Raw genomic sequence first — 24,088 nt, forward strand, 5'->3', positions numbered from 1 at the left:
CCCAGGGCGTTCTCCCTAGAGCGGGGTGTAACTCCAGAGTGGCTCGGGGGTGTTTGTGCCTTCTGAGGAGCGTGCTGGCCCTGATCAGAAAGGCCTGCCTTGTCTGCGGAGCATCTGCCTGCGCCCTGATCAGAAAGGCCTGCCTTGTCTGCGGAGCATCTGCCGGCGGTGGCAGCCGCAGGCCCTGAGCGTGCCGACCAGATCCGTGTTTAGGATGTGACCAAACCGCCTGCGAGCAGCCCTGCTCCAGTTTTGCTCCAGCCTAGCCGTGACAGGGCTGGGAATGCTGCCCGTGGGAAACCTGCCTCGCCTCGGCGCCGAGCTGGTGGCGGTGGCCCTGCCCGCGGTGCCAGCGTCACATGCCACGGCGACACAAAGGCCGCCTGGCGCAGGAGCCCTGTCCCCTCTGTGGATGTGGGGCTGGAAGGCTTCGCTGCTGCTGGGGCGAGGAGAGGAGCGTGGTGCAGCCTGAGCTGCACCCCCAGAGCTGCAAGCGTGGGGTGGTTTGGGGTCAGGGCTGTTCCAGGCCGGGGGGCACTTGTCCCCCCATGCCTGTCACCCGCGGCGCAGGGGCTGGTGCCGGGGGCTCGCTGCTGGGCCTGGCTGCGGGAGCACCCCTGCAGTGGGGCTGTCAGGGGGCTGGAGGAGCGGGCTGCCGGCCCCCAGAACCGTTCCCACAGTTGGAGCGGCGTGCGGAGCCGTGGGTGGGTGGCACGGCTCTGCCAGCAGCTCTTACCTCATGTTTTCCCTCCCGCTTTCCGGGAAGGCTGACTGTTAACCGCACGTAACCCCACGGTTGTGCAAAGCAAGGGGGAGGCCGGCCGCGGCTCCGGCTGCCCCGGGACGGGGTTCCTGCAGGGCTGACGCGGCGGGGGGAGCTCAGACGGCAGGCTGGGGCTGGGGGTTGTTCGGCCCCGGGTGAGTTTACAGATGGGTCTCTCTGGGGAGCATCTTTCTGGCGTCCCACAGCTGCAGTCCCAGCCAGGAGGGGTGCTGTCCCGGCACAGCAGGACATGTTCTCGCTGGCCAAAGCCCCCGAAGCCGATGGCTCTGGCCGGGGGATGTACCTGCAGCTGTGTCGTTCCAGGGCAGGTCCCCAGCGCGCGTGGCCACGTCGGCATGTTTGTGCTCCGTGGGACTGTGCGCTGAGAGCGGGCTGTTTACGGGCACGGGACCTGCTGATAGGCTCCTCCGTACCCCAGGACTTTATTCAAAACATCATGTTCTTGATGACGAGAGGTTTCGCTGGGTAGGAATGTAGCCTTTACCCCCAGTCACAAGAGCTTGCGGTGCAGATGGACTTTGCCGGGCAGAACACCCGTGTACTCCCACAGCAGATTGCAGGGGGCAGGGAGAAGTCATCTGATAAAAGCGAACCTCCTGGCCAGCTCTTCCAGTAAGATGATGTTGCTGACAATTGCCAAGGGGCCCTGCTGGAACATCCCGTGGTGGAGGCGGAGGAGACGCTGCTCCCTCTGCTCTTGTGTAACGATGGGGGCGATGCAGGGAGGAGGGCGAGCGCGGGCTGAGGGAAAGGCAGCAGTGAGGAAGGGTCTGGTTCCTGCACTGTGCTGCTCCTGCCCCTGCCTGCCTGATTTGAGGCTGCTTTTGTAGACCTGGTCGCAGGCAGCTAGCATTGAGATCTTTGGGATCTCAGTCCTGGGGGACAGAGCTGCCCTGGTGCCATCTGGGGGGGCCAGTGCTGTGTCACGTCACCAGGAGCAGCCGGCGGGCCCTTCCCACCAGCCAGCAGCACCCTGCTCTGCCAGTGAGGAGTGTTCCTGCCCTCACATCTCAGACCCACAGCTGTGCAGCAGCGCGCGTTGCTGAGAGCTCACGTCCCTCGTACTAACGTGTTGTTTTTGTCTTGTCTGCTTTTCAAGAGTCCATCGTAGGGAACTGCATGGACAGGAGCTCCCCGGGCCAAGCCATGCAGGTGCCTGACCACAACGGGCTGGGCTACCCCGTGCGACCCGCCTCCAGCGAGCACCCGCGGCCCAGGACCCTGCAGAGACATCACACCATCCAGAACAGCGACGATGCCTACGTAGGTTGGAAGCAGCCTGTGCCCAGCGGGGCGTGAGGCCGTGCAGAGCCTCCGAGATGTGTGGGTTACGTACAAGGTGCCGCGTAGGAAAGGCAGCGCCCTGCTCTGCGGGGCTGCTGGGGACGCCGGGCCGTGGGGACACCTCACTTAGCACGTCCTGTTTGCTTAGTGCTGAAAACCTTTTAGCAGAGACCGATATGGAAGCGCTGCTCCTGCGCTCAGGGTCTGCCCCAGGCCTGGCTCTGGCTGTCGAGGGCTTTGCAGACACGCCAAGCCCAGCTTTGGGTTCTGCGGCGCCGCTGAACGAGCCGGCCATGGCAGCCCAGGCCTTGGCCGAGAGCAGAGGGCTCGCAGAGCTCCCCGGGCGGCCTGTCAGAGAGCTGGGGGCAGCGGGGTGCCTCGGCCCGAGCCCCCTTGACTCGTGTCCCGCTGTCTCCGCAGGTGCAGTTAGATAACTTGCCTGGGATGAGTCTGATGGCAGGAAAAGCACTGAGCTCCGCGCGGATGTCCGATGCCGTCCTCAGCCAGTCGTCGCTGATGGCCAGCCAGCAGCTGCGCGACAGGGAGGGCGAGGGTAAGGAGCGGGCTGAGCTGCGGGGACGCGGCAGGGAGGGTCTGGGTGCTGCTCAGGGGGGGCTAGGAGCCAAGAGGACCAGCTTGTGCTCTGCGTGGCAAAGCCACCTCTCCTCTGAGTGAGCTAGGCTTCCTGGAGACACACGGGGCAGCTGCGCCTGTGGTGGGACCCTTTGGGCTGTGGCAGGCTGCTGGCCTGGTCCCCACACTGGAGCTGTGACTCCTTCATGCTCCTTCTGCAAACCCTGATGTTGTTCTTTGACCTTGCAGACTGCGGGGAGAGTTTGGAAGGTCAAGAGCATCCCAGCCTCGGTGATGGCAACCAGCATCTCAACACCTCCTGTTACCCCTCGACGTGCATTACAGACGTCCTGCTGAGCTACAAGCACCCGGAGGTGCCCTTTGGGATGGAGCAGGCAGGGGTGTAGCCAGGAGGGAGTGAGTATCCCAGCGTCCTCCTCTTGGCAGCCGCACGCCTCGGGGGCCGGCCCTCGTTGGCCTGGCGTTCATGCATGTCCCCTTCCCCGTCCCCTTGCTGCGAGGGGAGAGGCTGTCAGCCCTGTGGCTCCGTGCTGGTGGCTGCCTGCTGTCCCCCCTGTTCGTTCCGGGCAGTGTCCCCCTCCCAGGCTCCCGCCGCTCTCCCACAGCCTCCCTGGGTCACCAGCGTCTCCCTCCCGGGGCGTAGCTGTCGGGTCTGGACTGGGAAGGCGGCGGAGGGAACTCTGTGGAAGCAGAATTGCTGTTCTCTGGCGTCTCCTGACATCTCTGCCCCTTCTCTCTCTCTCTCGCAGGTTTTGTGTACAGCTTTGAAATGACAAGGTCCATTTCAAACCAACAGTATCTAGCAGCGTTGCGCCAAATTGCCGTAGTATTTCTGACTAACTGGAATACCATGGCCCCTCTCCTCGCCATCAGCTCACCCCGCGTGCCGTTCCTTTGGTTTCCTTCAGTTCCGCCGTACCTGCCTGTAACTCCAGCTACCACAGAGAGAACCAGAGTCCTGCACGTGGGCGGAGGATCCACGGAGCCCGAGCACTGACTCTGGTTTGGGGGGCTCTGACTGACCAGGGCCGGCGGGGGGGGCCGCAGCCCGCCCTGGCTGGGGGCCGAGGGGCTGGGGCCGCTCCCGCAGACCCCGCTCTCCTCCCGCTCCTTCCCCCTCTGCACTGGGGAGGGGCCGGCGTGACCCCAGCCCGCAGCGCTGGCGGGGGCGAGGACGGTGCCAGCCCGGCCCTGCCCGTCCCCCCCACCCGGGGCGCGGGGGGAGCACCCCCCTGGTGCAATACGCTTCTCGTCTCATCTCTGTCTGCTGCTGTCCCCTCTCGTGTCGCTGTGTGCAGGGATCGCCTCTCCCCCGCCCCTTCCAGCCCTTTCTGTTGGCATCCACGTACACCTTGGGGTTTGGTTTTGGTTCCTTTTTCCTGGCTTACTGTAGGGAAGACAGGTTTCTCTTTGTTTTCTGCCTTAGCTTCTCCTCCTGATCACGTAGGAATTGTTTTTTGGTAAATGTTGTTTTATTATTATTGTTATTAATAAAAGGCAAAAGGAATTTCTGTTTGAGAGAAATTTTTAACTAGATTCTGTTCTATATGAATTGTGACTTGCACCTTTTGTTCAAAGTATTTTATTTCTTTTAAGGACATTGTACTTGTGGCTGGTTTTCTCTCTCGTGCTGTTCTCCTCCGTGCAGTCCAGGCGTGCGTAGGTCTCTCCTTTGTCCTTTCCATCCCTCCCGTGACGGACGGAGCGTGCAGCCCCCGCGCCGGGGCCGGGAGCACTCGGTGTCATCGTTGCCTTTGGGACTTGACAAGCTACGGCTCACATTCTTCTTACTGACACTTTTCTGGAATATTTTTTAACAAACAAGGCAGAACCGCCCCAGCCCTCCTGAATTTGCACAGAAGGAAGCGGGGAACCGGCGCGCCAGAGGTGACTTTGCCATCCTTCCCGCAGCAACAACCCTCGCCAGCTCTGCCAGCCCCGAGACCAGAGGAGAGGGACCCTGCGGCATCGCCCGGCCTGGCCCTTGTGCTGCGGGGAGCCAGGGGGGCTGTGGGAGCCGGGGGGGGGCTGGCCAGGCCCAGCGCCCTCCGCTCTCTCCCTTGCTCTGTCCTCCTGTTGTTTACATGACACTGTATCGGGGCGAGCCGCCGGCCGCCCCCGCCAGCCCCCGGCCCCCCGGGCCTCGCTGACCGTGCCATTTCGCAGCGTCACCCCTTTTTTTACCATGGCTTTGTATTGTAGTACTCGATACGCGCAGTATATGTTGAATGTATATGAATATACTTTGCTATTATTTCTGTTTTTTGGAAATGTCAGAAGTATTTTTTTTCTTCCTCATTTATGTTGGACTAAAAAAAGAAAAAAAGTTTCCGTAACCCCTTCAGTCCATTTTTGGTGGGTCACTTGCAACTAGTCACTTAGTTGGACAGTGGGATCATGACAAATAAAACCATGATTATGATCTTCCCTGCTCTCCTCTCTGCCTTCTTGCTCAACGTCCGCTGCGGAGGCGGAACAGCCTCGGTGCTGGGGCTGAAAGCTCGTGGTGTGGCTGCTCCCCAGCTGCCCTGTCCTCGGTCCGTGCCCGTGTCCCCTCCGGTGCAGAGGCTGGGATCACTGCTGCTCCCTTCCCTGCCCCCTGTCTGGCCGTGAGAGCCCAGCCTGAGCCCCGAGGGGCTGGGGGGACTGCTGAGCTGCCCCTCCAGGCTCTCCCTCCAGCCCCTCTGCACTGGGGGACGTGCCCCCTTTCCCCCCTGTCCCCTTGTGCCAAGTGCCACCACCCGGGCTCAGCCCTGTGCATTGGGGTCCCTGGGCTGGGGACAGGGGGACAGGGCAGCACCCTGGGCTGGCTGCGGAGCGGCTTGGGGCTGAGGTGGGGTTTGGGGGGGCTGTGGCCAGGCTGGGGTCTGCTGGGGGCCAAGCCTTGGCTTTGCTGCCCTGGGAGGGCTGGCGTGAGCCCGGGCAGGGGCACAGGCCCTCCGCACGGGGACACACCGGGAAAAGGGGGTGCGGGGAGCAGTGTGGGTTCACCGGCCCGGGGAGGATGGGGCAGAGACCCCCGGGGGGGCCAGCGGAGGACGAGGGGGCTGGGTAGGGCAGGCCAAATCCCTGCGGGTGCAAACCCCGTCCCCGGGCTGGCGGCCAATCCCCGGGGGCTGCCCGGGGGCCCGGCGAGGCCGCAGCGGGCAGCAGGAATCTGGGTCACCGGGAGCGTAAACAGGCTCCTTGGCCGGCGCGGCGCGTCCCGCGGGGAGCCCCTGTTTGCTCCTGCCAAGCCGCGCTCCTCCGCGCTGGCCCGCGATCCTTGAACTCTCCGCGCCACATCGCCCGCGTGGGGAGCGGTTTCTTGGGCCGCAGCGTTGGCTTATCTCCGCGGGAACTGCCCCCTCCTGCATAAATACCGGTGGCCGAGACGCCCGGGCGCAGACGGGACCAGCACGGCACAGCACGACAGAGCTGGTAAGAGCCCGGGGGCTCCGGGGGCCCCCGGTGCTGGGGCGGGGGGCAGCGCCGGTGCCCGTCCCACGGCACCCACCGGTGGGGACCCCTCGTGCGGGGTGAGGGGCCCCACTCCCCGCGCCCAACTCTCTCGCTCTGCCCCCAGGTTCAGCGCCAAGATGAGAGCCGTGGTGGTGGCCCTCGCCCTGCTCTGCCTGACGGGTACGTGTGAACGGGGCTGGGGAGGGGGCCGGGGCGGCGGCGGCGGCAGCCCCCCGCGGCACGGAGCGGGACGGGGCAGCCCAGCCCCACGCAGCACCGCTGGAAGCGCTTGCAAAGCGCTTTGCGAGTCAGGCTGCAGCCGAGCGGCTCCCCGGTCCCCGCCGGAGCCGGGCAGGTCCCCGCGGCAGGGCTGGAGCCGCCCCCGCCGCCGTCCCGCCGGGCAGTCGGTCCTGAGCGCGCCGGGCTCTCCCCGCAGGCACCCAGGCCCGCTCCTTCTGGCAGCACGATGAGCCCCAGGCGCCCCTGGACCGCCTCAAGGACATGATGGACGTCTACCTGGAGACGGTGAAGGCCAGCGGCAAGGATGCCATCGCCCAGTTCGAGTCCTCCGCCGTGGGCAAGCAGCTGGAGTGAGTGGTGGGGCGCGTGGCGGGGGGGCCCCGGGGGGTCCCCGGGCGCCGTGCGTGACCTCCCTCCGCTCCCCGCAGCCTGAAGCTGACCGACAACCTGGACACGCTGGGCGCGGCCGCCGCCAAGCTGCGGGAGGACATGGCCCCCTACTACAAGGAGGTGCGGGAGATGTGGCTGAAGGACACGGAGGCGCTGCGCCAGGAGCTGAGCAAGGACCTGGAGGAGGTGAAGCAGAAGATCCAGCCCTTCCTGGACCAGTTCTCGGCCAAGTGGACGGAGGAGCTGGAGCAGTACCGGCAGCGCCTGGCGCCCGTGGCCCAGGAGCTGAAGGAGCTCACCAAGGAGAAGGTGGAGCTGATGCAGCAGAAGCTGACCCCCGTGGCCGAGGAGGCGCGGGACCGCCTGCGCGGGCACGTGGAGGAGCTGCGCAAGAACCTGGCGCCCTACAGCGACGAGCTGCGCCAGAAGCTGAGCCAGAAGCTGGAGGAGATCCGGGAGAAGGGCATCCCCCAGGCCGCCGAGTACCAGGCCAAGCTGGTGGAGCACATCACCAACGCGCGCGAGAAGATGACGCCCCTGATGCAGGACTTGAAGGAGCGCCTCACCCCCTACGCCGAGAACATCAAGACCCGCTTCATCGCCCTCGTGGACGACCTCCTGAAGAGCGTGGCCTGAGCCGCCGGCCGGCGTGGCCAGGGACTGCCCCCGGCCCCGCTCCCGCAGCCGCTCCGGGGCTGCTCCCTGCCCTGCCCGGGGCGCTCCCCCCCGGGGGGGCTCCGGGGACCGGCTGCGGGAGCCCCGGGCCGGGCCAGCCCCGGGGCGTCCTCCCTGGGGACCCCCCTCCTCCCCTCCCGCCGCCTCCCCTCCCCGAACTGGCGCCAGTCCCAGCTTTGCCTTCCTTTTGTCAAATAAACACGACTTAAGTTATTGGAGCTCGCTCAGTCTTTGCCGTGGATGCTGGAGGGGGGCAGCGCCGGGGGCGAGGGGTGCTGCAGGCAGGGGGGGCCGGGGGGACGCAGTGGGAGGGGGGGACAGGGCGCTGGCAGGGCGCGTGCCCTGGGCTCTCCCCACCGCGGAGCCCAGCTCTGCCCCACACACGGCTCTCCCCGCGCTGTGCCGGGGTGGTGGAGCGAGGCAGGGGCTGGATCCCCCCAGCTCATGGGGTGGCACCCGGCTCCTGCCACCCTGGGCACGCGTCAGTGGGACGGTGGCACACGGATCCCACCCCGTGGCGAGGGGTCCCGGTGACCTGGCACAGCCACGTGCAGCCCCAGCGCCCCAGTCTGCCCCAGCCCTTCCTCGCCCCACGGTGCACACTCCTCCTCAGCCCCCAGAGACGCCGCCACCGCCGCCTGCTTCAGCACCGCTTTATTGCAAGGACCGCGAGGGCGGGTGGGTGGGCAGCGGGGGGGACCCCAGCCCAGCCGGCACCTGGCCAGCCCCCGGCGGGGCTACGCGGCCGGCGCCCGCTTCCAGACCTGGGCCAGCTGCTCCTTCAGCCAGGCCAGCCGCTGCTTCGCCGCGTCGGCGTTGTCCTCCAGCCAGCGCCTGCAAGGGGAGGGGGCTCAGCACGGGGCACCGGCCGCGGCCCCCGTGGGCATGGGGACGGCGGGGCCGGGTGCCCGGGCTGGCGGGGGGCACGGGGGGCACCTGGCCTGCTGAGCCGCCTCCGACTCGTGCACGGCGCTGAAGGCGGACTTGGCCATGGCCGTGGCTTTCTGGGCGAGCTCCTGCACCTTCCTCACCAGCGCCTCCGGCTCGTCCGGCGTGTCAGCCCCTGCAAGCACAGCCCTCGTGGGAGCGGGGGGACGGGGCAGGGGCTGTGCCCTCCCCTGTGTGCGCCCCGAGCCCCGTCCCCCTCCTCCTGGCAGCCCTCGCCCGCCCCTTACTTGCTCCCGCTGCCAGGACGGCCGTGCAGACGAGCGCGAGCAGGAGCGACGCCTTCATGGCTGGGGAGAGAGCAGAGCACGTGGCGCAGGGCGGTGGAGGGGGGTCCTGACCCACCCCCGGCCCCTCCCCGGTGAGACCCTCGCCGGGGGCCGCCCCACTCACCTGCGCCAGGCCGTGCTGCGCGGGGGCAGCCCCGCACTCCCACTTTATACCCTCCCCACAGCCGCCCCCGGGGGGGTTTGTGCAAAGGTCAGGGGCGGTGGGGCTGGCCAGGGAGGGGGGTGGCTGCAGGGACCGTTCCGCTGCCAGGGCTGCTGCCGAGGGAGTTGGGCAATCCCCCGGGGAGCGAGGCTGCCGGGGGCTGGCCGGGGGCTCCGCACGCGTGTGCATGTGGCTGATCCCTGCCCATGCCCAGCCCCACCGCGCAGCCCAGGCCCTGTGCTGCCGGCACTGGTGGGGCTGTCTCTGCACCCCACGGAGCTGGGCGCTGCCCCGGGGTCCCCATCCCCAGGAGGGGCTCAGCCCCGGGGTGCCCCCCATCCTCTCTGTGCCCTGGCACCCCGCCGGGCGCTGGCAGGGCTGCAGGTGATGTCAGGGCTCTGCGAACACGTCAGGCGCTTCCACGTCGCGACCTTGCTAAAGTCCAAGCCCGGGGCCCGTGTCACGGGCCTGCGTGGAAGCTGCCGAGGGCGCTCAGGCTGCATAAATAGGAGCCGGGCGCTCCCCGGCGCAGCAGGTACCCGCAGGGATCCCAGCGGCTGCGTGCAGAGGTGGGCAGCGCCGGGGGCTGCAGCGCCTGCGTCTGGGGGGAGGCACCAGGGGCTGGGGGCTGCGGCTCCAGCACTCCCTTCACCTCGGCTCTCTGCTCCTGCAGGCGTCCCCCGGCACTCAGGATGTCTCCGAAGGTGGCCGCCCTCGTCCTCGTGCTCCTCGTGGTCTCAGGTGAGGCGGCGCGCGGGTCGGGAGGGTGTTGTGCAGGGACAGGGACCTGCCGTAGCTGCCGAGCGGGATCGTGACCCCGGCGTCTGCTCGCAGGGGCACGGGCTGACGTCAGCGCGGACGAGGTGGCCAGCGTGCTCTGGGAGTACTTCACCAAGCTGGGCAGCGATGCCAAGGAGACGGTGGACCAGCTGCAGCAGGCCGAGATCACCAAGCAGCTCAAGTGAGCGGGGCCGCGGTGTCTGGGGGGGGGATGCGGGGGTGGGCAGGGCGGGGGGCTGCGGGCACACCGCGGCGCTGACGTCCCCCCTCTCCCCAGCACCCTGCTGGAGAGCAACCTGCGGAGCATGAACGCGTACGCCGAGGACCTGCAGCGGCGGCTGGTGCCCTTCGCCACGGAGCTGCAGGCGCAGCTGGCGCGGGACTCGCAGCGGCTGCAGGAGCAGATCCGGCGGGAGCTGGCGGAGCTGCGGGCCAAGCTGGCGCCCTACGCCGACGAGGTGCACCAGCAGATCGGCGCCAACATCCGCCAGCTGCAGGCCAAGATGAGCCCCTACGCCGAGGAGCTGCGCGCGCGGGTGGACGGCGGGGCCGGGGAGCTGCGGCAGGCGCTGGAGCCCTACGCGGCCGAGCTGCGGGAGCGGCTGCAGGACAGCGCGGAGGGCGTGCAGGCCGCGCTCAGCCCCTACGCCGAGCGGCTGCAGCGGCAGATCGACAGCGGCGTGGAGGGGCTGAAGGAGCGGCTGGCCCCGCTGGCCGACGAGCTGAAGGCGCAGGTGGGGCAGAGCGTGGAGGAGCTGCGGCGCGGGCTCAGCCCCTACGCCCGCGACGCGCAGGACGGCCTCAACCGGCAGCTGGAGAGCCTGACGGCGCAGATGGAGCGGGCGGCCGAGGAGCTGCGCGCCCGCCTGGCCGCCAGCTCCGAGGAGCTGCGGGCCCAGCTCAGCCCGCTGGCCCACGAGCTGCGGGAGGCGGCGGGCGGCGACGCCGAGAGCCTGCGGCAGCGGCTGGCCCCACTGGCCCAGCAGCTGGACGAGCGCGTGGGGCGGACGCTGGAGGCCTTCCAGCAGCAGGCGGCCCCCTTCGGCGAGGCCTTCGGGCGGCAGCTGGTGGAGCGGCTGGAGGAGATGCGGGGCAAGCTGGACTCGGGCACGGCCGGCGTGGAGGACCACCTGGAGCTGCTGGAGAAGGAGGTGCGGGAGAAGGTGGCCGCCTTCCTCAGCACCACCCAGCCGGCGGAGAGCTGAGCTCCCCCAGCGAGCGCCGCGGGGCGGGGACACGGGGCATCTGTCCCTGCTCCCACACTGGGAGCGTTCACGTGGAGAAATAAATAAACTGGCCCCTGTGAAGCACGTGCTGGTCTGTGTCTGTCCTTCCCCTCAGCACCCAACGTCCTGCCCTGCGATGGGCAACGCGGGGCAACCGCTCCGGCTGCTCCCAGGGCCGAGCATCACCCCGGAATTCGTGTCCCAGGGCACCGGGGAGAGGGGACGGAGGCTGGGCCAGGCGGGTGGGGGTCTCGGTCCCCGGCGCAGGGATGCAGGGGGTGGTTGCAGCCAGGTGAGCCCATCAGCCAGGCATTGGGGCTCAGAGGGCCCAGGAGCTTCCCAGCTCAGGGGGAAGAAGAGAGGACTGGAGCTGTGGCCAGGGCTGTTCGGGCGATCCCTGCGTGCCCGCCCGGGCCAGGGAGCAGGGTGGGCTTTGGTGCCAGAGAAGCGCTGGCCACTGCTCTGAGTTCCATCCCTGTGGTGTGCCGGACCTTGCCCTCCATCCCAGCCCCACACCCCGGCCCTGCCAGGGAGACGTCGGTCCCGGGGGCCCCTGTTTGCTGGGTTGCCTCAGTGCAAACATTGCAGCACCCTCCTGGTTCAAAAGCCCGGTGTCAGCAGCCGGGGATGAGGCCCAAGCTGCAAACGTTGCCCTTTTTTTTCCTGGGGGAAAAGCAACTCGCAAAGGAAACACACCGAAACACGGCGGGTTGGGTACCCCGTGGGGAGCAGGACCGGGCAGCTGGGCAGCAGGCAGCCCCCAGGGACATGGCCAGGCCCCCTGCCAGCTCCCACCCACCCTTCGCCCCACGATGCAAAGGTCGGTGGTGATGGCAGGGTCAGCCCCGTCCCCAGAAACCCGCAGTGCCAGCACCGAGGGCTCCCTTATCGCTGGGAAAACACGGGCTGGTCTAGCGGGCACGAGATCTCTGCCCAGGCGATGCCCGGGGAGGGGCCGGGCAGTGCAGCCCCGTAGCCCCGGGGGCTGCCCGTGGCCGCAGCGGGTCAGGCCGGCCGGGGCGGTGGGACGGGAGTGGTGCAGGGCAGGAGAAGGGGCAGGTGACCGGCCCCCACGTCACCTCCCAGCAGCACCGGCAGCCTCCACGTTGTGTTTACACAGCGAGGTCCACACAGCCTACCCCGCGATGCGCCTTATCGCCCCGCTCCGCTGCCTCCCCCCGGGCTATAAAAGCGGAGCCGCGGGCCGGCACCCGGCCGGAGGGGCGCGGGAGGCAGCCAGGAGCCCGGTGAGGGGCGGGGGGGGCAGCCCCGCTGCGCCAGGGCGGGCAGGGGCACCTGGTTTAACTCTGTCCAGCCGCGGGAGCTGGGCATCGTTTCGGCTGTGTTGCGGGGGACCCCAGGAGGGAGGCCCTGGTGGGGAGCAGGGAGGGGGCGTGAGGCGCAGCGACCACCAACCCGTGAGCGCCCAGAGAGGAGCCCCGCGCTGCGGCGTGAGCTAACGAGCCCTCTTCTCTCTCCCCGCAGCACGGTGGCCCAGCACACCATGCCTCTGAAGGCTGCGCTTCTCCTCGCCCTCCTGGCCACCTCATGGGGTAGGTGCCGAGTGAAGGAGCTGGCGGGGAACAGCCGGCGGCAGCGGGACGGGGCAGAGCCCCGCTAACCGTGACCCTACTGCCCGCAGTGTCGCCGGCCGAGCTGGCGAGGAGCGGCTTCTGGGAGTACCTGAGCCAGCTGACCAGCGACAAGGCCGGCCCGGAGCGCGGCCAGAGTGGCAAGCTGGGCAGGGACAGCGCGTGAGTACGCCGCTCCGGGGGCTTGCCTCGGGCGCCTGTCCCCCCCCATGCGCCCCACCAGCACGCATCAGCCCCTGGTTCTCTTTCCCCAGGGACAGAAAAGCTCACAGAAAGGCCATCGTGGCTGCTGACAGCTTTTATTCGGGGTGCGTTAGGGCGCAGTGTGCCGCCGCGGCAAGGCGGGGTGCTCAGTGCCTCCATCTGCTGTCTCCTGCAGAAACCTGAAGGGAAGCGTTCAGGACGGGGGAAGCTTCCTGGACAAGCTGGCGCCCCTCGACAGAGGCCTCGAGCCCCGGCTCTACCACGACCCGGGCAGCCTGCGGAAGCTCATCAGGAAGGAGCTGGAGAGCCTGAGGGTGAAGCTGTCCCCCTACGTGGACGAAGTCCACCACGAGGTCGGCAAGCACCTGGAGGAGCTGCGCTACCGGCTGCAGCCGCTCACCGAGGAGCTCCTGGACCAGGTGTCCCTGAAAGCCCGCGAGCTCCGGCGGCACCTCGTGCCCAGCCGGGAGGTGACGGCGCAGCTCCTGGGCGGCGCGGACGAGGTGCGGAGGTTCATGGCTCACTACGCCGAGAAGCTCGCGTTCCACACGGCCCAGGTGAAGGCCATCTTCCACCCGTACGCGGACAGGCTGGCGGCTGAGATCCACCGCAGCGTGGAGGAGCTGCACAGGAACGTCACCCCGCACGCCCAGGCCAGCCCGGAGAAGCTGAACCAGTACATCCAAGAGCTCTCCGCCAAGCTGACGCAGAACGCCAGGGACCTCCACCAGAAGATCCAGGGCAACCTGGAGCAGCTGCGGGTGAAGCTGAGCCTCTACCCCGGCAGCCCGGGGGAGCCGCCGGCCCCCGCGCCCCGCCACGCCGAGGAGCTGGCCCGGGAGGCGCAGCGGCGCGTGGAGGAGTTCCGCAGGGACACGTACCGCCAGATCCAGGCCTTCACCCGCGCCCTGGACCGGGAGACGGAGGAGATGAGGCTGAAGCTCTCCTCCGGGCCCTCCGCCCCGGGGGACCCGCCCGCCATGGAGGACCTGCGCGCCCGCCTCGACGCGCTCTGGAGAGACCTGGCGCGCAGCCTCAGCGAGCGGGGCGGCGAGGCGCGCTGACGGGCCGGAGCCGGGGCCGGGGCCGGGGCTGGGGCTGGGGCCGGGGGGGCGGCGGGGCCGGGCGGGACGGGGGCGGCTCGGCCCGACCGCACCGCGGTAACAGCGCCGCCATGACGGGCCGGGCCGCGGCGCCGCCTCACGTGAGCGCCCCCGTCACGTGACCGGCCCCTCTCACGTGACCGGCCCCTCTCACGTGACCGCCCCTCTCACGTGACCGCGCAGGCGCGGAGCGGCCCCGGCGGCGTCATGGCGGCGCTGGGGGCCGTGGAGGCGGCGGCGGCGGCGGCCGGGGGTTCCCTGTTCCGGCCCCTCAGCGCCGAGGACGGCGAGCAGCGGCCGGCCGAGATCGAGTCGCTGTGCATGAACTGCTTCCGCAACGTGAGGGGGCCGCGGCGGGGCCGGGGGCCGGGCCTGGGCCGCAGCGGCCTGCGGGGGCCTGCGGGGCCGGCGAGGGGCAGGGGCGGGGAGGGCGCTGCCGGCGGCCACCGCTCGTCCCGGAGCGGAGGGGTGGCGGTGTGGGCTGGGGGGCCGGGATGCGGGAGGCAGGCGGGGCGGGGCCGGGCCCGCGGGGAGGTGGGAGCGTCACCGAAACGGGGAATAAAAACTCCTTAAGGCCGGTTTATCTCTTCTCCTGGCGCCAGAGCTGCCAATCGAGTCATTTAAGATACTACAGAGGTGGTGTTCGCAGTCTTGTTTATCTCTGGCCCTTCCTAAGTGAGGAACTTAACAGAGACCTTGGATTCTCTGAGACTAAGCACAAGCAGGAGTCTGTCTGCTTACCATTCCCACCGGTACCTGAGCGATAACTGTGAGCCTTATCAGTCCCAGCAGCAGACCCTGCCTGCAAAGCACGCAGTTAGCTTTGGACAGTGCAGTTATTTAGCTGAAAGGAAACTTGGTTCTTGTTTAAAGGTTACCCTTTGAGGCCTACTGTTACTAAACCGTGTGGCATCAGGAGGAGGTTGGGTGTTCAGGGGGGTGGCGGCAGGGCTGGGGGGGCAGCCTGCCCCCGGGAACACGGGGGAACAGTGCCCTGAGGACTCGGGTTCCCACGAGGCGCCTCGCTGCCGCAGGGGGTGACGCGGCTCCTGCTCACCAGGATCCCCTTCTTCAAAGAGATCATCGTCAGCTCCTTCGCCTGCGGCAGCTGCTCCTGGTCCAACACGGAGATCCAGTCGGCGGGCAGGATCCAGGAGCAGGGCGTGCGCTACACGCTGGCCGTCACCTCCCGGCAGGTGAGCGGGGCTCCCCTCCCCTCTCCTCCCCCGCAGCGAGGCTGGTGCTGCCCATGTGCCCGGGGCGGCGGGGAGCTGCCTCGCAGACGCCTTGTGCCCACCTTTGTCCCTCACCAGCTGGTCTTGTTTGAGCAATAAAGCCTTTATTTTCTGTGCCATTTGAGAAATAGCATTGTTTGTTTGCTAGTAACCCTTTAAAGCCCAGAACACACATATTCTCCTGGGCGAATGGAGAGGGTGCAGAAGCTGGCCTGGAGCTGGCGCCGCTGCTTTGGCGGGTGCTGCGTCCCCCAGCACGGTCGCTTCCCCTGTGGGAGCTCCTGGTCCTGTTGGGGACCCTGACGCCGCTCCTCGTGCGCAGGACATGAACAGGGAGGTGGTGAAGACTGACTGTGCCACGGCTCGGATTCCAGAGCTGGACTTTGAGATCCCCGCGTTCACCCAGAAGGGAGGTGGGTACGCGGGCTGCGGCCCTCGGCGTGCCAGCGGGTGCGTGGCAGATGCCGGGAGAGGACCTGGCCTCCTTCCCTTGGGTGCAATGAGCTTGACAGGGGCGAGGCGTGGAGGCTGCCAGGGATCGGCGTGAGCAGGCGGGGTGGGTGGCACAGCTGTGGTGTACCTAACAGTGCTGTCTTCTTCCCTTCTCAAGTCCTCACCACCATAGAAGGGATAATTGACAGAGCTGTCGCGGGCCTGGAGCAGGACCAGCCCGTCCGCAGGGTAAGGTGCTGTGGAGGGGAAGTTCCTGGGGTCACCTGCTTGGCAAACGCTCGTTCTGTTCCTCCCCTGCGTGGTGGCCTGAGGAGCAGAGTGTCATTGGCGTTGTCTTCAGCTCTGGGCTGCCCTGGCATCAGTCTGCAACGTGTTCTCTTTTACAGGCGACGGACGAAGAGGTGGCGAGTAAAATAGATGAGTTCATTGGTAAACTGAGGCAGCTGAAAGAAGTCCATTCCCCCTTCACCTTTGTGAGTACGGGCACGAGCGCGGCCCCTCTGCGTGCGGGGGGAGCGCGGGGTGGCTTCCTGAGGCTCCCTCCCCCCCAGATCATAGACGATCCCTCGGGGAACAGCTTCGTGGAGAACCCGCGCGCGCCGCACAAGGACGACGCGCTGGCGGTCGCTCACTACAGGAGGAGCCCCCAGCAGGCTGCCATGCTGGGGCTGGAGGTGACGGGGAGCTGCTGCTCACAGCTGGGGGGAGCGGGGCCGGTCAGTCCCTGCACTCTGGGAGAGCTGGAATGAGGGAACAGAAGCTAATGCTGCCTCTGGTGTCCCCTCTTGCAGGGCAAGGAGCCGGGTGAGAAGCCAGCTGAGGCCGCGGAGGATCTGAGCAGTGAGGTGGGTGACTTGGCGCTGCGATGGTGGCCGTGCCTGGGTCGCTGGCAGCCAGGACAGCCTTTCTGGGCCGATTGGGGCTTTCTGATTCTCCTTGCCGTGCCCCAGGTGCTGCAGTTCAACACCAACTGCCCCGAGTGCAACGCTCCGGCCGACACAAACATGAAGTTAGTGCGTATCCTTCGAGCACGGGCGCAGGGGGGCCGGCAGGGGAGTGAGGGTCGCCCTGTGTGCTGAGCCAGCTCTCGTCCTGCTGCACCCGTAAGGCAGGAATAAATGACGTCTCACAGAGCGTGGGGGGTGCAGATCGGGCTCGGTGCCGCTCACAGCTTGCCAGCGAGCTCCTGCCATGCCTCGGGAAGGACTGAGGCTGTGAAGAGGGCGCAGGCTGCTGCGCTGAGGCTTTCCTTGCGTTGGGTTTTCCTTGACTGTGCCCCAGAAATCCCCCACTTCAAGGAAGTCATCATCATGGCCACAAACTGCGACTCCTGTGGGCACAGGACCAACGAGGTGAGCTGGAAAACGACCGACCCCTTTTCTAAACCCTGTTAGAGCATCGTGGCGTGACCTCGGTGTGGATCCGTGGAGCTGACTGCCGCCGTTCCTAGGTGAAGTCCGGAGGAGCCATCGAACCGCGAGGCACCAGGGTGACCCTGCGCATCACAGACCCTTCCGACATGACGAGGGACGTCCTGAAGGTACGGTGCCTGGATCCCTGCCCTGTCCTCCTGCGGTGGGCACGCGGGGCCGGCCGTCCCTCCGCAGGGGCTCAGGGGTGCTCGCCCTCGCAGTCAGAGACGTGCAGCGTGGAGATCCCAGAGCTGGAGTTCGAGCTGGGCATGGGAGCGCTGGGGGGGAAGTTCACCACGCTGGAAGGGCTGCTGAAGGACATCAGGGACCTGGTGAGTGCTCCTGCGCCGCGGAGCCCGCACCCCTCTGCACTAACACGTGGCCTGGCTGCGGGGCTGGGTGTCTCACAGCTGGCTGAGAGGGTGGCTCTGCTCTCCCAGGTTGAGAGAAACCCCTTCACGCTGGGGGACAGCTCTGCGCCCCGCAGAAGCGCCAAGCTGCAGGAGTTCATCGGGAAGCTGCACGAGGTGAGCGCGCTCCTCGTTGTCCTCGCTCTGCAGCCTGGGTTTTACCTCTGCAGCGATGCAGTACGTGCAGCTGACCTCCTCGGCGGGTGTTGCCTCCCCTTTTCTGGCTGTGCCGTGCTTTTATCCAGCCATTGCTGTTCTGTAGCGGAGGGAAGGTGTTAGAGCTGTCTCAAGCTGCGAGCGTCTCGGTGCCAGACGTGCTGAAGGATCAGAAGGATCCTTAGTGCCTGGACCTGCTCTCTTTCTGCAGATCATCGAGGGGAAGGCAGAGGCTCACTTCATCATGGATGACCCTGCAGGCAACAGCTACCTTCAGGTATGGTGCTGCCCACTCAGGAGATGAACTCCTTGAAGTCTCCTGAGCAGTTGGAGTGGATTTTCTTCTTTGTTTCCCTGATGTGTGGGGGTGAGCAGGGTTCCCTTGGGCTCTGGCAGTGAGGGGGTTGCTGCAGGCTCTGTCCAGGGAAAGGAAATGTCTGGTGGCTTTGTGGGAAGGAAGATGGGAGCGGGGTCTGCTCCCCAGGATTAGGGGCTGGGGATGTGGTGGTCTGGTGTGGCCGCGGGATGATGAACCCCTTGCCCTTGGGAATGGGGTGCATCTTGTCTGAAGCCCCTTGCCAGTGCCAGGGTGGTGCTGAAGAGGGCTGGTGCTCAAGGCTTTGAGAAGAGGGGTGTGAAGGAGGGCTCTGTCTCACCCCGCAGAACGTGTACGCCCCAGAAGAGGACCCAGAGCTGAAGGTGGAGCGCTACGAGCGTACGTTTGAGCAGAATGAAGAGCTGGGCCTCAACGACATGAAGACAGAGGGCTACGAGTCAGAGGGAGCCTCGGGCCGGTAGCCAGGCTCAGCCATACGCCTTCAGCCTCTTCCCCCGATGGCTCTGGGGACCAGGACTCTTTCGGGGCCAGGGCCCCCCTCCCCTCCCAGGACGTCTGCCTGCCGTGGGGGAGCTGCTTCAGCCTTGAAGGCAGCAGGGCTCAGCGCCGGGGCCTCCCCGGAGGCGTACTGGTGACGTGTCGGGGTGGGGGGGGCCGTGCTGGGGTCCGCCAGGGCTGTGACCCCCAAATAAAGGGTGTTGATGGAGGCATGGCGTGTGTCTGCGGGCAGGAACCGTCCCTCGCTACGGAGGGGCCGCACCACCCCCGGGGGGTTCAGGGACCACCCCCAGCGGCCGGGGGCGAGCGGTGGCCGCGTTCACGGGTGGGCTCGGTGGCCCCAAAGGCCCTTTGCCCCCCCGCAACGGCTCCGGGGCTCCGCGCTCCTGTGGCCCCGCCCCCGCCTGGGAGGCCCCGCCCACCCCTGTCCCTCGGCGTCTGCCGTCACTTCCGGCCGGCGTCACAATGGCGGCGCCGGCGGTGTCCAAGGCCGAGTACCTGCGGCGGTACCTGAGCGGCCCGGCCGAGCCCGCCCAGCCCCGCCGCCGCCGCCGCAAGAAGAAGCCGCCGCCGGGCGCCGCCGGCAGAGGCGGGTGAGTTGCGGGGAAAGAGGGCGCCAAGGCGGGGCCGGCCTGGGCTCTCCCCAGGGCCCCCCCCGCCCCGCCGGGACCCCCCTCAGAGCCCCCCGGCCTCGTCCCGCGGGGTCCGGACGCCCCCCAGGGTGCCCCACAGATCCCTCCTCGAGCCAGAAACGCCCCATCGCCGTAGCCATGGGCGGGGCAGCGGTCGGGCGGGTCCCCTCCTTGGCGCTGGGCTGACGGCAGGGCCCCTCTCCCCGCCCCCAGGATGCGGATCGTGGACGACGATGTGAGCTGGAGCAGCATCGCTCCTGCCCAGGAGAAGGACGAGGAGGAGGAGGACGAAGAGGACGTGCCTGTGGTGAGCGGGGGGTTCTGTGAAACGCGGTTGTGCTTAGCCCGTGCTCCTGACGGGCCGCATCGCGCCTCTCCCCTGGGCAAGCGCTCGCCAAGCCCCTTCTCGCCGCCTCCTTGGTGGGCTCCGCGGCAGGGGTGGGTGGGCTTTCCTGGTCTGAGCACGAGGGGTGGGATTAGCTCCCTGCAGGCAAAAGCAGCCTGTTCTTTAGAGACTGACGTTTACACAACTGCCAAGAGCACACGGCGGGGCCAGCACAGTGGGTCTCACAGCTGGGCATCTCGGCAGCGAAGAGACAAAACGTTGGAGGCGAAGGCTTTGAAATGTTGTGTTGAGATCCGCCTGCAGGAAGGCAGCTAAGCAATGGTCACACATCAGTTGCCCGTCAGTATAATTATGATTAATCATTTGTGCTTAGAGGGTAGAAATCCTTTCTTTATTTTTCTTTAAAGCCGTGGTGTTCACTGCGGTGTTTTCTGTTCAGGTGGCGGAGTTTGTTGATGAGCGCCCAGCTGAAGTGAAGCTCATGGAGGAATTCCGGACAAATACTAAATGGAAACTTCTAGGAGGTGAGACCAGACCTTTCCACTCTCTCTCCCTGAACATTTAACTGCTCTAAACAATAATGTCTCAAGTTAAAAATAATACTAGCTAAAAAAAAGATATCCTTGAAATGCTGAAGAGATCCTGAGCTATGGAGAAGCCTAATGATGTGACTTTCTGATTGTTTTTCTTTAGACCAGAATGAAGACTCGCAGAGTTCGGATATTTCAGTACCTGCCAAACCCACCATGAGGTATGGGGCTCCAAGTAGAAACTCTTCTCTCGGTTAACTCTGATTTTCTGGTACCATCTGCCTCGTTCTGCGGTTTCTAAGTGCTTTGCTGTGAAGTGGCACAGGCAGGGATTCCTCCTCTGCTGTTGGATAACCTCTGCCTGACTCTCACTTTCATTTTCTCCTCCCCTCCCAGGCGACAGCGCCATGACTCCCTGGATGGCTCGCCACCAAAGAGACTGCGGCACGACACCCCGGAGAGATCCCCTCCAGGGAAACAGCGCCACGACTCCCCGGACCTCTCCCCACCACGAAGGAGGCGTCACAACTCCCCAGACCCCTCCCCACCACGAAGGAGGCGGCACGACTCCCCAGACCTCTCCCCACCACGAAGGAGGCGTCATGACTCCCCAGAGCTGTCACCTCCTCCAGCCCCCAACAAGCTGAGGCCGATGTCCTCACCTCAGAGGTGCCTGAGGCACGACTCCGACTCTCCGTCCCCACGGAGGGGTACCCGGGACGCCTCTGATGCAGGCCGCGGGCCGGGCCGTGTACGCGGTGATTCCCCTGAGCGTCATCGTCTCAAACGGAGTCGGAGCAGCTCGTCAGACTCCGATTTATCTCCTCCACGGCGGACTCTGCCAAGCAGAAAAGATCAGCGCAGTTCAAGGAGTCCCCCTGACCTCTCACCTCATCGCCACCGTGAGGGGTCTCCCAAGAAGGTGAGCGCTTCGTCTTTCCGTTTCAGCTGTAGATTGCTTCCTGCTGGTAGAAAACTGGCAAAGTCCAACGACTTACAAATAGTGGAGTAGAAATTGCACATATCTCATGTAGGCCTCTGCTTGCAATGAGAAGAGGGGCAAGGTGGGTGTGAGAGAGGAGCTCTGCCTCAGCTGCCCGGTTTCTGGCAGTCTGGGGAAGTCGTTAGCGAGGGTGCCAGCACAGTGGCTTTGTAGCACGGCTGTCTCTGCTGGCACGTCTCTCTTGATTTCGGGCCACCCCCTCGTTACGCCTCGGGAGTGCTCGACAGCTCTCAGCTGGCAGTAAATGTGATTTGGGTTTGGTTTGCAGGCACACACGACGTTCTCTGGGGTCAGAGGCGGCTTGATGTCAGCGGATATGCTGCGGAGGGAGCAGGAGGAGCTCAGGAGGCACGAGAGAAGTAACAAGCACTTGGCAGGTAGGGCTGGAAAAGCACTGCACGAGCACCAGCTCGCTTCCTCTGCTCTCAGCTGTCTCCTGGTGCGGTGTCAGGCCCTGGAGTTGGGCTGCTGATGGAGAGCATCGCTGTGGAGCAGCATCTAGACATGTGCTGGATTCCTTGGGTAGGGTCAGTGAGCCTCTGAAAGAAAAGCTTTACAGACAGTGATTTCAAAGCAATGCCTGTGAAATCACAGGGAGGGTGGGAGGCTCTTTGTCTTCCCCATCTGCAAGTCTGAAAAGGCAGACTGATATTCAAAGAGCTCAGGGTAGAGCGTGGCCGTGTGGGGCGGCAGCAGCTAAAAGCCAGAGCTGTGACCCTGCCTGGCGTTGGATGACGAGCTCTTTCAGAGGATGGAAACAGTAAAAGGGAAAAATGCTGAAGTGAGTCGCAGTTAGTCGTTGACTTGTCTGGAGACGGCGGAACGTTCTCCAAGGTGTGACTTGAGGCATCTGCCCCCTGCAGAGGAATCCCGGTTCGCCGAGACCGTCTTCCGGGACAAGTCCGGCCGCAAGAGAGACCTGGCGCAGGAGCGGCTGGAGCAGAGGCGGAGGGCCGAGGCGCAGGCCGAGCGGGACGAGCAGTACGCCCGGTGGGGAAAAGGGTGAGGTCCTCCAGAGCTCCCCGCCGTGGTGTTGTGGTCTTGTGCTCTGAGCTTGAGCCCGGGACCAGGAGAGCACGTGTTCCCCATGTCTTGGAGACCCCCCCAGCTATCTCCTCTGTCGCCCCGTGTGTGTCGGGAAGGCTGCGCACGCGGTGGGAGTCCAGGACTGCGATCAGTCCTGCAAACCGAGCCAGTCACAGGAGATGACTGCTTGGGTTTGGAGTGAACCGTTGTGTTTGTTTGTTTTCAGGCTGGCGCAGGGGAGGCAGCAGGAGCAGAACGTGGAAGATGCAGTGAAAGAGATGCAGAAGCCCTTGGCCCGTTACATTGATGACCAGGATCTGGATCGGATGCTGAGAGAGCAAGAGAGAGAAGGAGACCCCATGGCCGAGTTCATCAAGAAAAGGAAGGCCAAAGAGAGCAAAGAAAAGAAAGGTTTGGATGCTGAGTGGCACCGGCGCGTGGTTTAAGGCCCCAGCAGCGCAGCTGGTGTTACATAGCCTGAGGCTGCCAGAGCAGCGTGGTCCTACGGGGCTGGCTCTGCAGTGGGGGCACCACGGCTGTGTGTACCTCTTCAGGCTGGTGACAGTGTGACCACATGATTACACTGAAGTAGTCAACGGCTGTATTGCTCTTTCTGTTTCTAGAAAAGCCCAGGTACAAGGGACCAGCGCCGCCACTCAACAGATTTAACATATGGCCTGGGCATCGCTGGGATGGTGTGGACAGGTACGTGTTCCCATACAGTGATGTGATAGAGTAATAGTAAAGATAAACGAGCTTTTGCTTCCAAGAGCTCACGGTGCAAGGATTCCCAGTCATCAGATGAAGGAGATTGTTGGCAGCAGTGAGGTGGAACGTGTTAAGTTAGGAATGGGTGGCGAAGATGTGGCTGTGTGGGACAGAGGGGAGCACAGCTGGTGCTGGCAGCAGGGTGGGAATAGCTGCCGCAGGGCGGGTGCCCGGCAGCAGGCAGAGCTCGGGGTGTGGGTGACAGAGCTCAGAGGCCCTAACCACAGAGCAAGGGGGAAACTGAGCCAGAGGACGAGGAGGGGAGAACTCGCAGCGTCTCTGCAAAGCCTCATGCGTGGTCTCGGTGCTCCTCTGTAGGTCCAACGGGTTCGAGCAGCAGCGCTTTGCCAGGATGGCCAACAAGAAGGCGGTCCAGGAGCTGGCGTACAAGTGGAGCGTTGAGGACATGTAGACACAAGGCGAGTTCCCACGCGAAGCACCGCTCCGGGACTGACGCTGCAGTTCGCCTCCTGCCCCTGCCAGAGCTGTGCGGAACGGCTCCTCTGCCTGGCCCGAGGCCTCTCCTTGGCGGGCAGCGTCCCAGCGGGCATCTGCTGAGGGGCAAGGCTGCATTGCCAGGAGAGCTGCCCAAAGGGGATCTTCCTCTCAGAGAATGGCAGCGGTGCCACCTGGAGCAGGCAGCAGCTGAGCGTGGAGAAGAGGTGCGGCGGCCGCTGCCCGCGGGACTCCCTCAGCCCCTGTGAGGGGCTGCAGTTGTTGGGTTCTGGTCCATTATTTCTCTTCTAACAAACTGTGAAAACTGTATGCTTCGGTGTTTTATGCCAAATGCTTTGTTCTCTGAGGGCGGGTCACAAGGCTTCAGGTATCCTCAATCTCAGGGTTTTTTTCCATAGTAAAAGTCTGCCGGACACTTTGTCGTCAGAGAGTTCATGTCACCCAGTAGGTCGGTCTGTTCCAGAGCTCGGCTGCAGTTTCAGTTGTGTTCAAGTTCTCCCAGAGAGCAGCTATACCCTAAAACTGCTTATTCCTGTGGGCTGATGTGCCCGTGGGCTGGTGTTGGCTCCTCCCGGCGTCCTTCCCAGCGCACCCAAAGGCCTTCTGCTGAGTTTGTGTGCAGTTACTGTGCCCTCTGGTTCCTGGACCAGGAACAGGTCCAGGTTCCTGTGCCCACTGACCAGCAGCGAGGCTACTAGAGCTCAGCTGCTCCTGGCCTGGGCTGAGACCAACCTACACCACTGTCTTTGACAGCAAAATCTTCAGGAGCCCCTGCGACTCTTGGGGGCAGTTTCTTGAGGAATTAAACGTAGGGAGGGTGGTGCAATGGCTTCCCCCGACTGCTGGCGTGGCTGGCGGTGGCGGCCTGGTCCCCCCGAGCTCTCTGGGCAGGGATGGCTCGGTGCTGCTGCCTGGGGGCTGGCTGCAGCGCGGCGGGACCCCTCGCTGGTGATTTGTCGGGCGTGGAGCCGGAGGGCAGGCAGGGACTGCCCTTAATCCCCGCTCGGAGAAGGCACTCGTGGAAATAAACACCGTTGTTCTCGCAGGCGTCCCAGGGAGCGCGTGTGAATGCAGGAGCAGTTCCCATGGAGATGCCTTGTCCTCAGCAGTGCTCAGGGGCCGGCCCTTGAACGGCT

The 24,088-nt window shown here is 65.6% G+C and overlaps 7 protein-coding genes across 11 annotated transcripts in view; 6 read left to right on the plus strand and 1 right to left on the minus strand.

Annotated features, from left to right (window-relative positions):
• Positions 1 to 5,089, plus strand: part of SIK3 (SIK family kinase 3) — a 69,825-nt gene extending 64,736 nt beyond the window's left edge. For all 5 annotated transcript variants that reach the window (XM_068418427.1, XM_068418422.1, XM_068418425.1 and 2 more), the window contains 4 exons: positions 1,884 to 2,047; positions 2,489 to 2,621; positions 2,891 to 3,058; positions 3,412 to 5,089. In XM_068418427.1, coding sequence (XP_068274528.1) covers positions 1,884 to 2,047; positions 2,489 to 2,621; positions 2,891 to 3,048 — 455 coding nt within the window. In that variant the 3' untranslated portion in view covers positions 3,049 to 3,058; positions 3,412 to 5,089. The remainder of the gene's footprint in view (positions 1 to 1,883; positions 2,048 to 2,488; positions 2,622 to 2,890; positions 3,059 to 3,411) is intronic.
• Positions 5,090 to 6,030: 941 nt separating this feature from the next.
• APOA1 (apolipoprotein A1) lies at positions 6,031 to 7,621 on the plus strand. The gene is made up of 4 exons (XM_068418313.1): positions 6,031 to 6,082; positions 6,228 to 6,283; positions 6,540 to 6,693; positions 6,772 to 7,621. Exons 2-4 carry the CDS (start codon positions 6,241 to 6,243, stop codon positions 7,367 to 7,369), a joined length of 795 nt encoding a protein of 264 aa, XP_068274414.1. The 5' UTR covers positions 6,031 to 6,082; positions 6,228 to 6,240; the 3' UTR covers positions 7,370 to 7,621.
• A 424-nt stretch (positions 7,622 to 8,045) lies between these two features.
• On the minus strand, positions 8,046 to 8,643 carry APOC3 (apolipoprotein C3). The gene is made up of 3 exons (XM_068418460.1): positions 8,584 to 8,643; positions 8,345 to 8,471; positions 8,046 to 8,242 (listed from the first exon to the last, which is right to left on the minus strand). The coding sequence occupies exons 1-3, from the start codon at positions 8,639 to 8,641 to the stop codon at positions 8,146 to 8,148; spliced, it is 282 nt and encodes a 93-aa protein (XP_068274561.1). The 5' UTR covers positions 8,642 to 8,643; the 3' UTR covers positions 8,046 to 8,145.
• Positions 8,644 to 9,477: 834 nt separating this feature from the next.
• APOA4 (apolipoprotein A4) lies at positions 9,478 to 10,837 on the plus strand. Its single transcript, XM_068418415.1, has 3 exons — positions 9,478 to 9,526; positions 9,620 to 9,746; positions 9,843 to 10,837. The coding sequence occupies exons 1-3, from the start codon at positions 9,478 to 9,480 to the stop codon at positions 10,768 to 10,770; spliced, it is 1,104 nt and encodes a 367-aa protein (XP_068274516.1). The 3' UTR covers positions 10,771 to 10,837.
• Positions 10,838 to 11,936: 1,099 nt separating this feature from the next.
• APOA5 (apolipoprotein A5) lies at positions 11,937 to 13,677 on the plus strand. The gene is made up of 5 exons (XM_068418153.1): positions 11,937 to 12,038; positions 12,107 to 12,165; positions 12,277 to 12,344; positions 12,434 to 12,545; positions 12,763 to 13,677. Exons 1-5 carry the CDS (start codon positions 11,937 to 11,939, stop codon positions 13,649 to 13,651), a joined length of 1,230 nt encoding a protein of 409 aa, XP_068274254.1. The 3' UTR covers positions 13,652 to 13,677.
• Positions 13,678 to 13,882: 205 nt separating this feature from the next.
• ZPR1 (ZPR1 zinc finger) lies at positions 13,883 to 18,400 on the plus strand. The gene is made up of 14 exons (XM_068418229.1): positions 13,883 to 14,029; positions 14,725 to 14,886; positions 15,248 to 15,338; positions 15,536 to 15,606; positions 15,765 to 15,851; positions 15,930 to 16,052; positions 16,170 to 16,223; positions 16,329 to 16,395; positions 16,660 to 16,730; positions 16,829 to 16,918; positions 17,012 to 17,122; positions 17,231 to 17,317; positions 17,568 to 17,633; positions 18,020 to 18,400. Exons 1-14 carry the CDS (start codon positions 13,898 to 13,900, stop codon positions 18,152 to 18,154), a joined length of 1,347 nt encoding a protein of 448 aa, XP_068274330.1. The 5' UTR covers positions 13,883 to 13,897; the 3' UTR covers positions 18,155 to 18,400.
• A 254-nt stretch (positions 18,401 to 18,654) lies between these two features.
• On the plus strand, positions 18,655 to 23,367 carry BUD13 (BUD13 homolog). Its single transcript, XM_068418261.1, has 10 exons — positions 18,655 to 18,784; positions 19,037 to 19,130; positions 19,609 to 19,693; positions 19,863 to 19,920; positions 20,096 to 20,621; positions 20,971 to 21,079; positions 21,566 to 21,704; positions 21,955 to 22,139; positions 22,352 to 22,433; positions 22,815 to 23,367. The coding sequence occupies exons 1-10, from the start codon at positions 18,657 to 18,659 to the stop codon at positions 22,906 to 22,908; spliced, it is 1,500 nt and encodes a 499-aa protein (XP_068274362.1). The 5' UTR covers positions 18,655 to 18,656; the 3' UTR covers positions 22,909 to 23,367.
• Positions 23,368 to 24,088: the final 721 nt, after the last annotated feature.

The sequence above is a fragment of the Nyctibius grandis genome, chromosome 25, assembly GCF_013368605.1.
Source record: "Nyctibius grandis isolate bNycGra1 chromosome 25, bNycGra1.pri, whole genome shotgun sequence".
Classification (NCBI taxonomy): domain Eukaryota; kingdom Metazoa; phylum Chordata; class Aves; order Nyctibiiformes; family Nyctibiidae; genus Nyctibius; species Nyctibius grandis.

Bases quoted from the DNA above. Each gene is read 5' to 3' on its own strand.
- ZPR1 (XM_068418229.1), top strand. From the start codon at position 13,898: ATGGCGGCGCTGGGGGCCGTGGAGGCGGCGGCGGCGGCGGCCGGGGGT. The intron at 15,339-15,535 runs GTGGGTACGCGG...TCCCTTCTCAAG, and splicing joins CGCGTTCACCCAGAAGGGAG to TCCTCACCACCATAGAAGGG. The intron at 17,634-18,019 runs GTATGGTGCTGC...CTCACCCCGCAG, and splicing joins CAGGCAACAGCTACCTTCAG to AACGTGTACGCCCCAGAAGA.
- APOA1 (XM_068418313.1), top strand. From the start codon at position 6,241: ATGAGAGCCGTGGTGGTGGCCCTCGCCCTGCTCTGCCTGACGG. The intron at 6,284-6,539 runs GTACGTGTGAAC...CTCTCCCCGCAG, and splicing joins CGCCCTGCTCTGCCTGACGG to GCACCCAGGCCCGCTCCTTC. The intron at 6,694-6,771 runs GTGAGTGGTGGG...CGCTCCCCGCAG, and splicing joins GCCGTGGGCAAGCAGCTGGA to CCTGAAGCTGACCGACAACC.
- APOA5 (XM_068418153.1), top strand. From the start codon at position 11,937: ATGCGCCTTATCGCCCCGCTCCGCTGCCTCCCCCCGGGCTATAAAAGC. The intron at 12,166-12,276 runs GTGGGGAGCAGG...CTCTCCCCGCAG, and splicing joins ACCCCAGGAGGGAGGCCCTG to CACGGTGGCCCAGCACACCA. The intron at 12,345-12,433 runs GTAGGTGCCGAG...TACTGCCCGCAG, and splicing joins CCTCCTGGCCACCTCATGGG to TGTCGCCGGCCGAGCTGGCG.
- BUD13 (XM_068418261.1), top strand. From the start codon at position 18,657: ATGGCGGCGCCGGCGGTGTCCAAGGCCGAGTACCTGCGGCGGTACCTG. The intron at 19,131-19,608 runs GTGAGCGGGGGG...TTTTCTGTTCAG, and splicing joins ACGAAGAGGACGTGCCTGTG to GTGGCGGAGTTTGTTGATGA. The intron at 21,080-21,565 runs GTAGGGCTGGAA...TGCCCCCTGCAG, and splicing joins AAGTAACAAGCACTTGGCAG to AGGAATCCCGGTTCGCCGAG.
- APOC3 (XM_068418460.1), bottom strand. From the start codon at position 8,641: ATGAAGGCGTCGCTCCTGCTCGCGCTCGTCTGCACGGCCGTCCTGGCA. The intron at 8,472-8,583 runs GTAAGGGGCGGG...CTGTGCTTGCAG, and splicing joins CGTCCTGGCAGCGGGAGCAA to GGGCTGACACGCCGGACGAG. The intron at 8,243-8,344 runs GTGCCCCCCGTG...CTCCCCTTGCAG, and splicing joins GAGGCGGCTCAGCAGGCCAG to GCGCTGGCTGGAGGACAACG.
- APOA4 (XM_068418415.1), top strand. From the start codon at position 9,478: ATGTCTCCGAAGGTGGCCGCCCTCGTCCTCGTGCTCCTCGTGGTCTCA. The intron at 9,527-9,619 runs GTGAGGCGGCGC...GTCTGCTCGCAG, and splicing joins CGTGCTCCTCGTGGTCTCAG to GGGCACGGGCTGACGTCAGC. The intron at 9,747-9,842 runs GTGAGCGGGGCC...CCCTCTCCCCAG, and splicing joins GAGATCACCAAGCAGCTCAA to CACCCTGCTGGAGAGCAACC.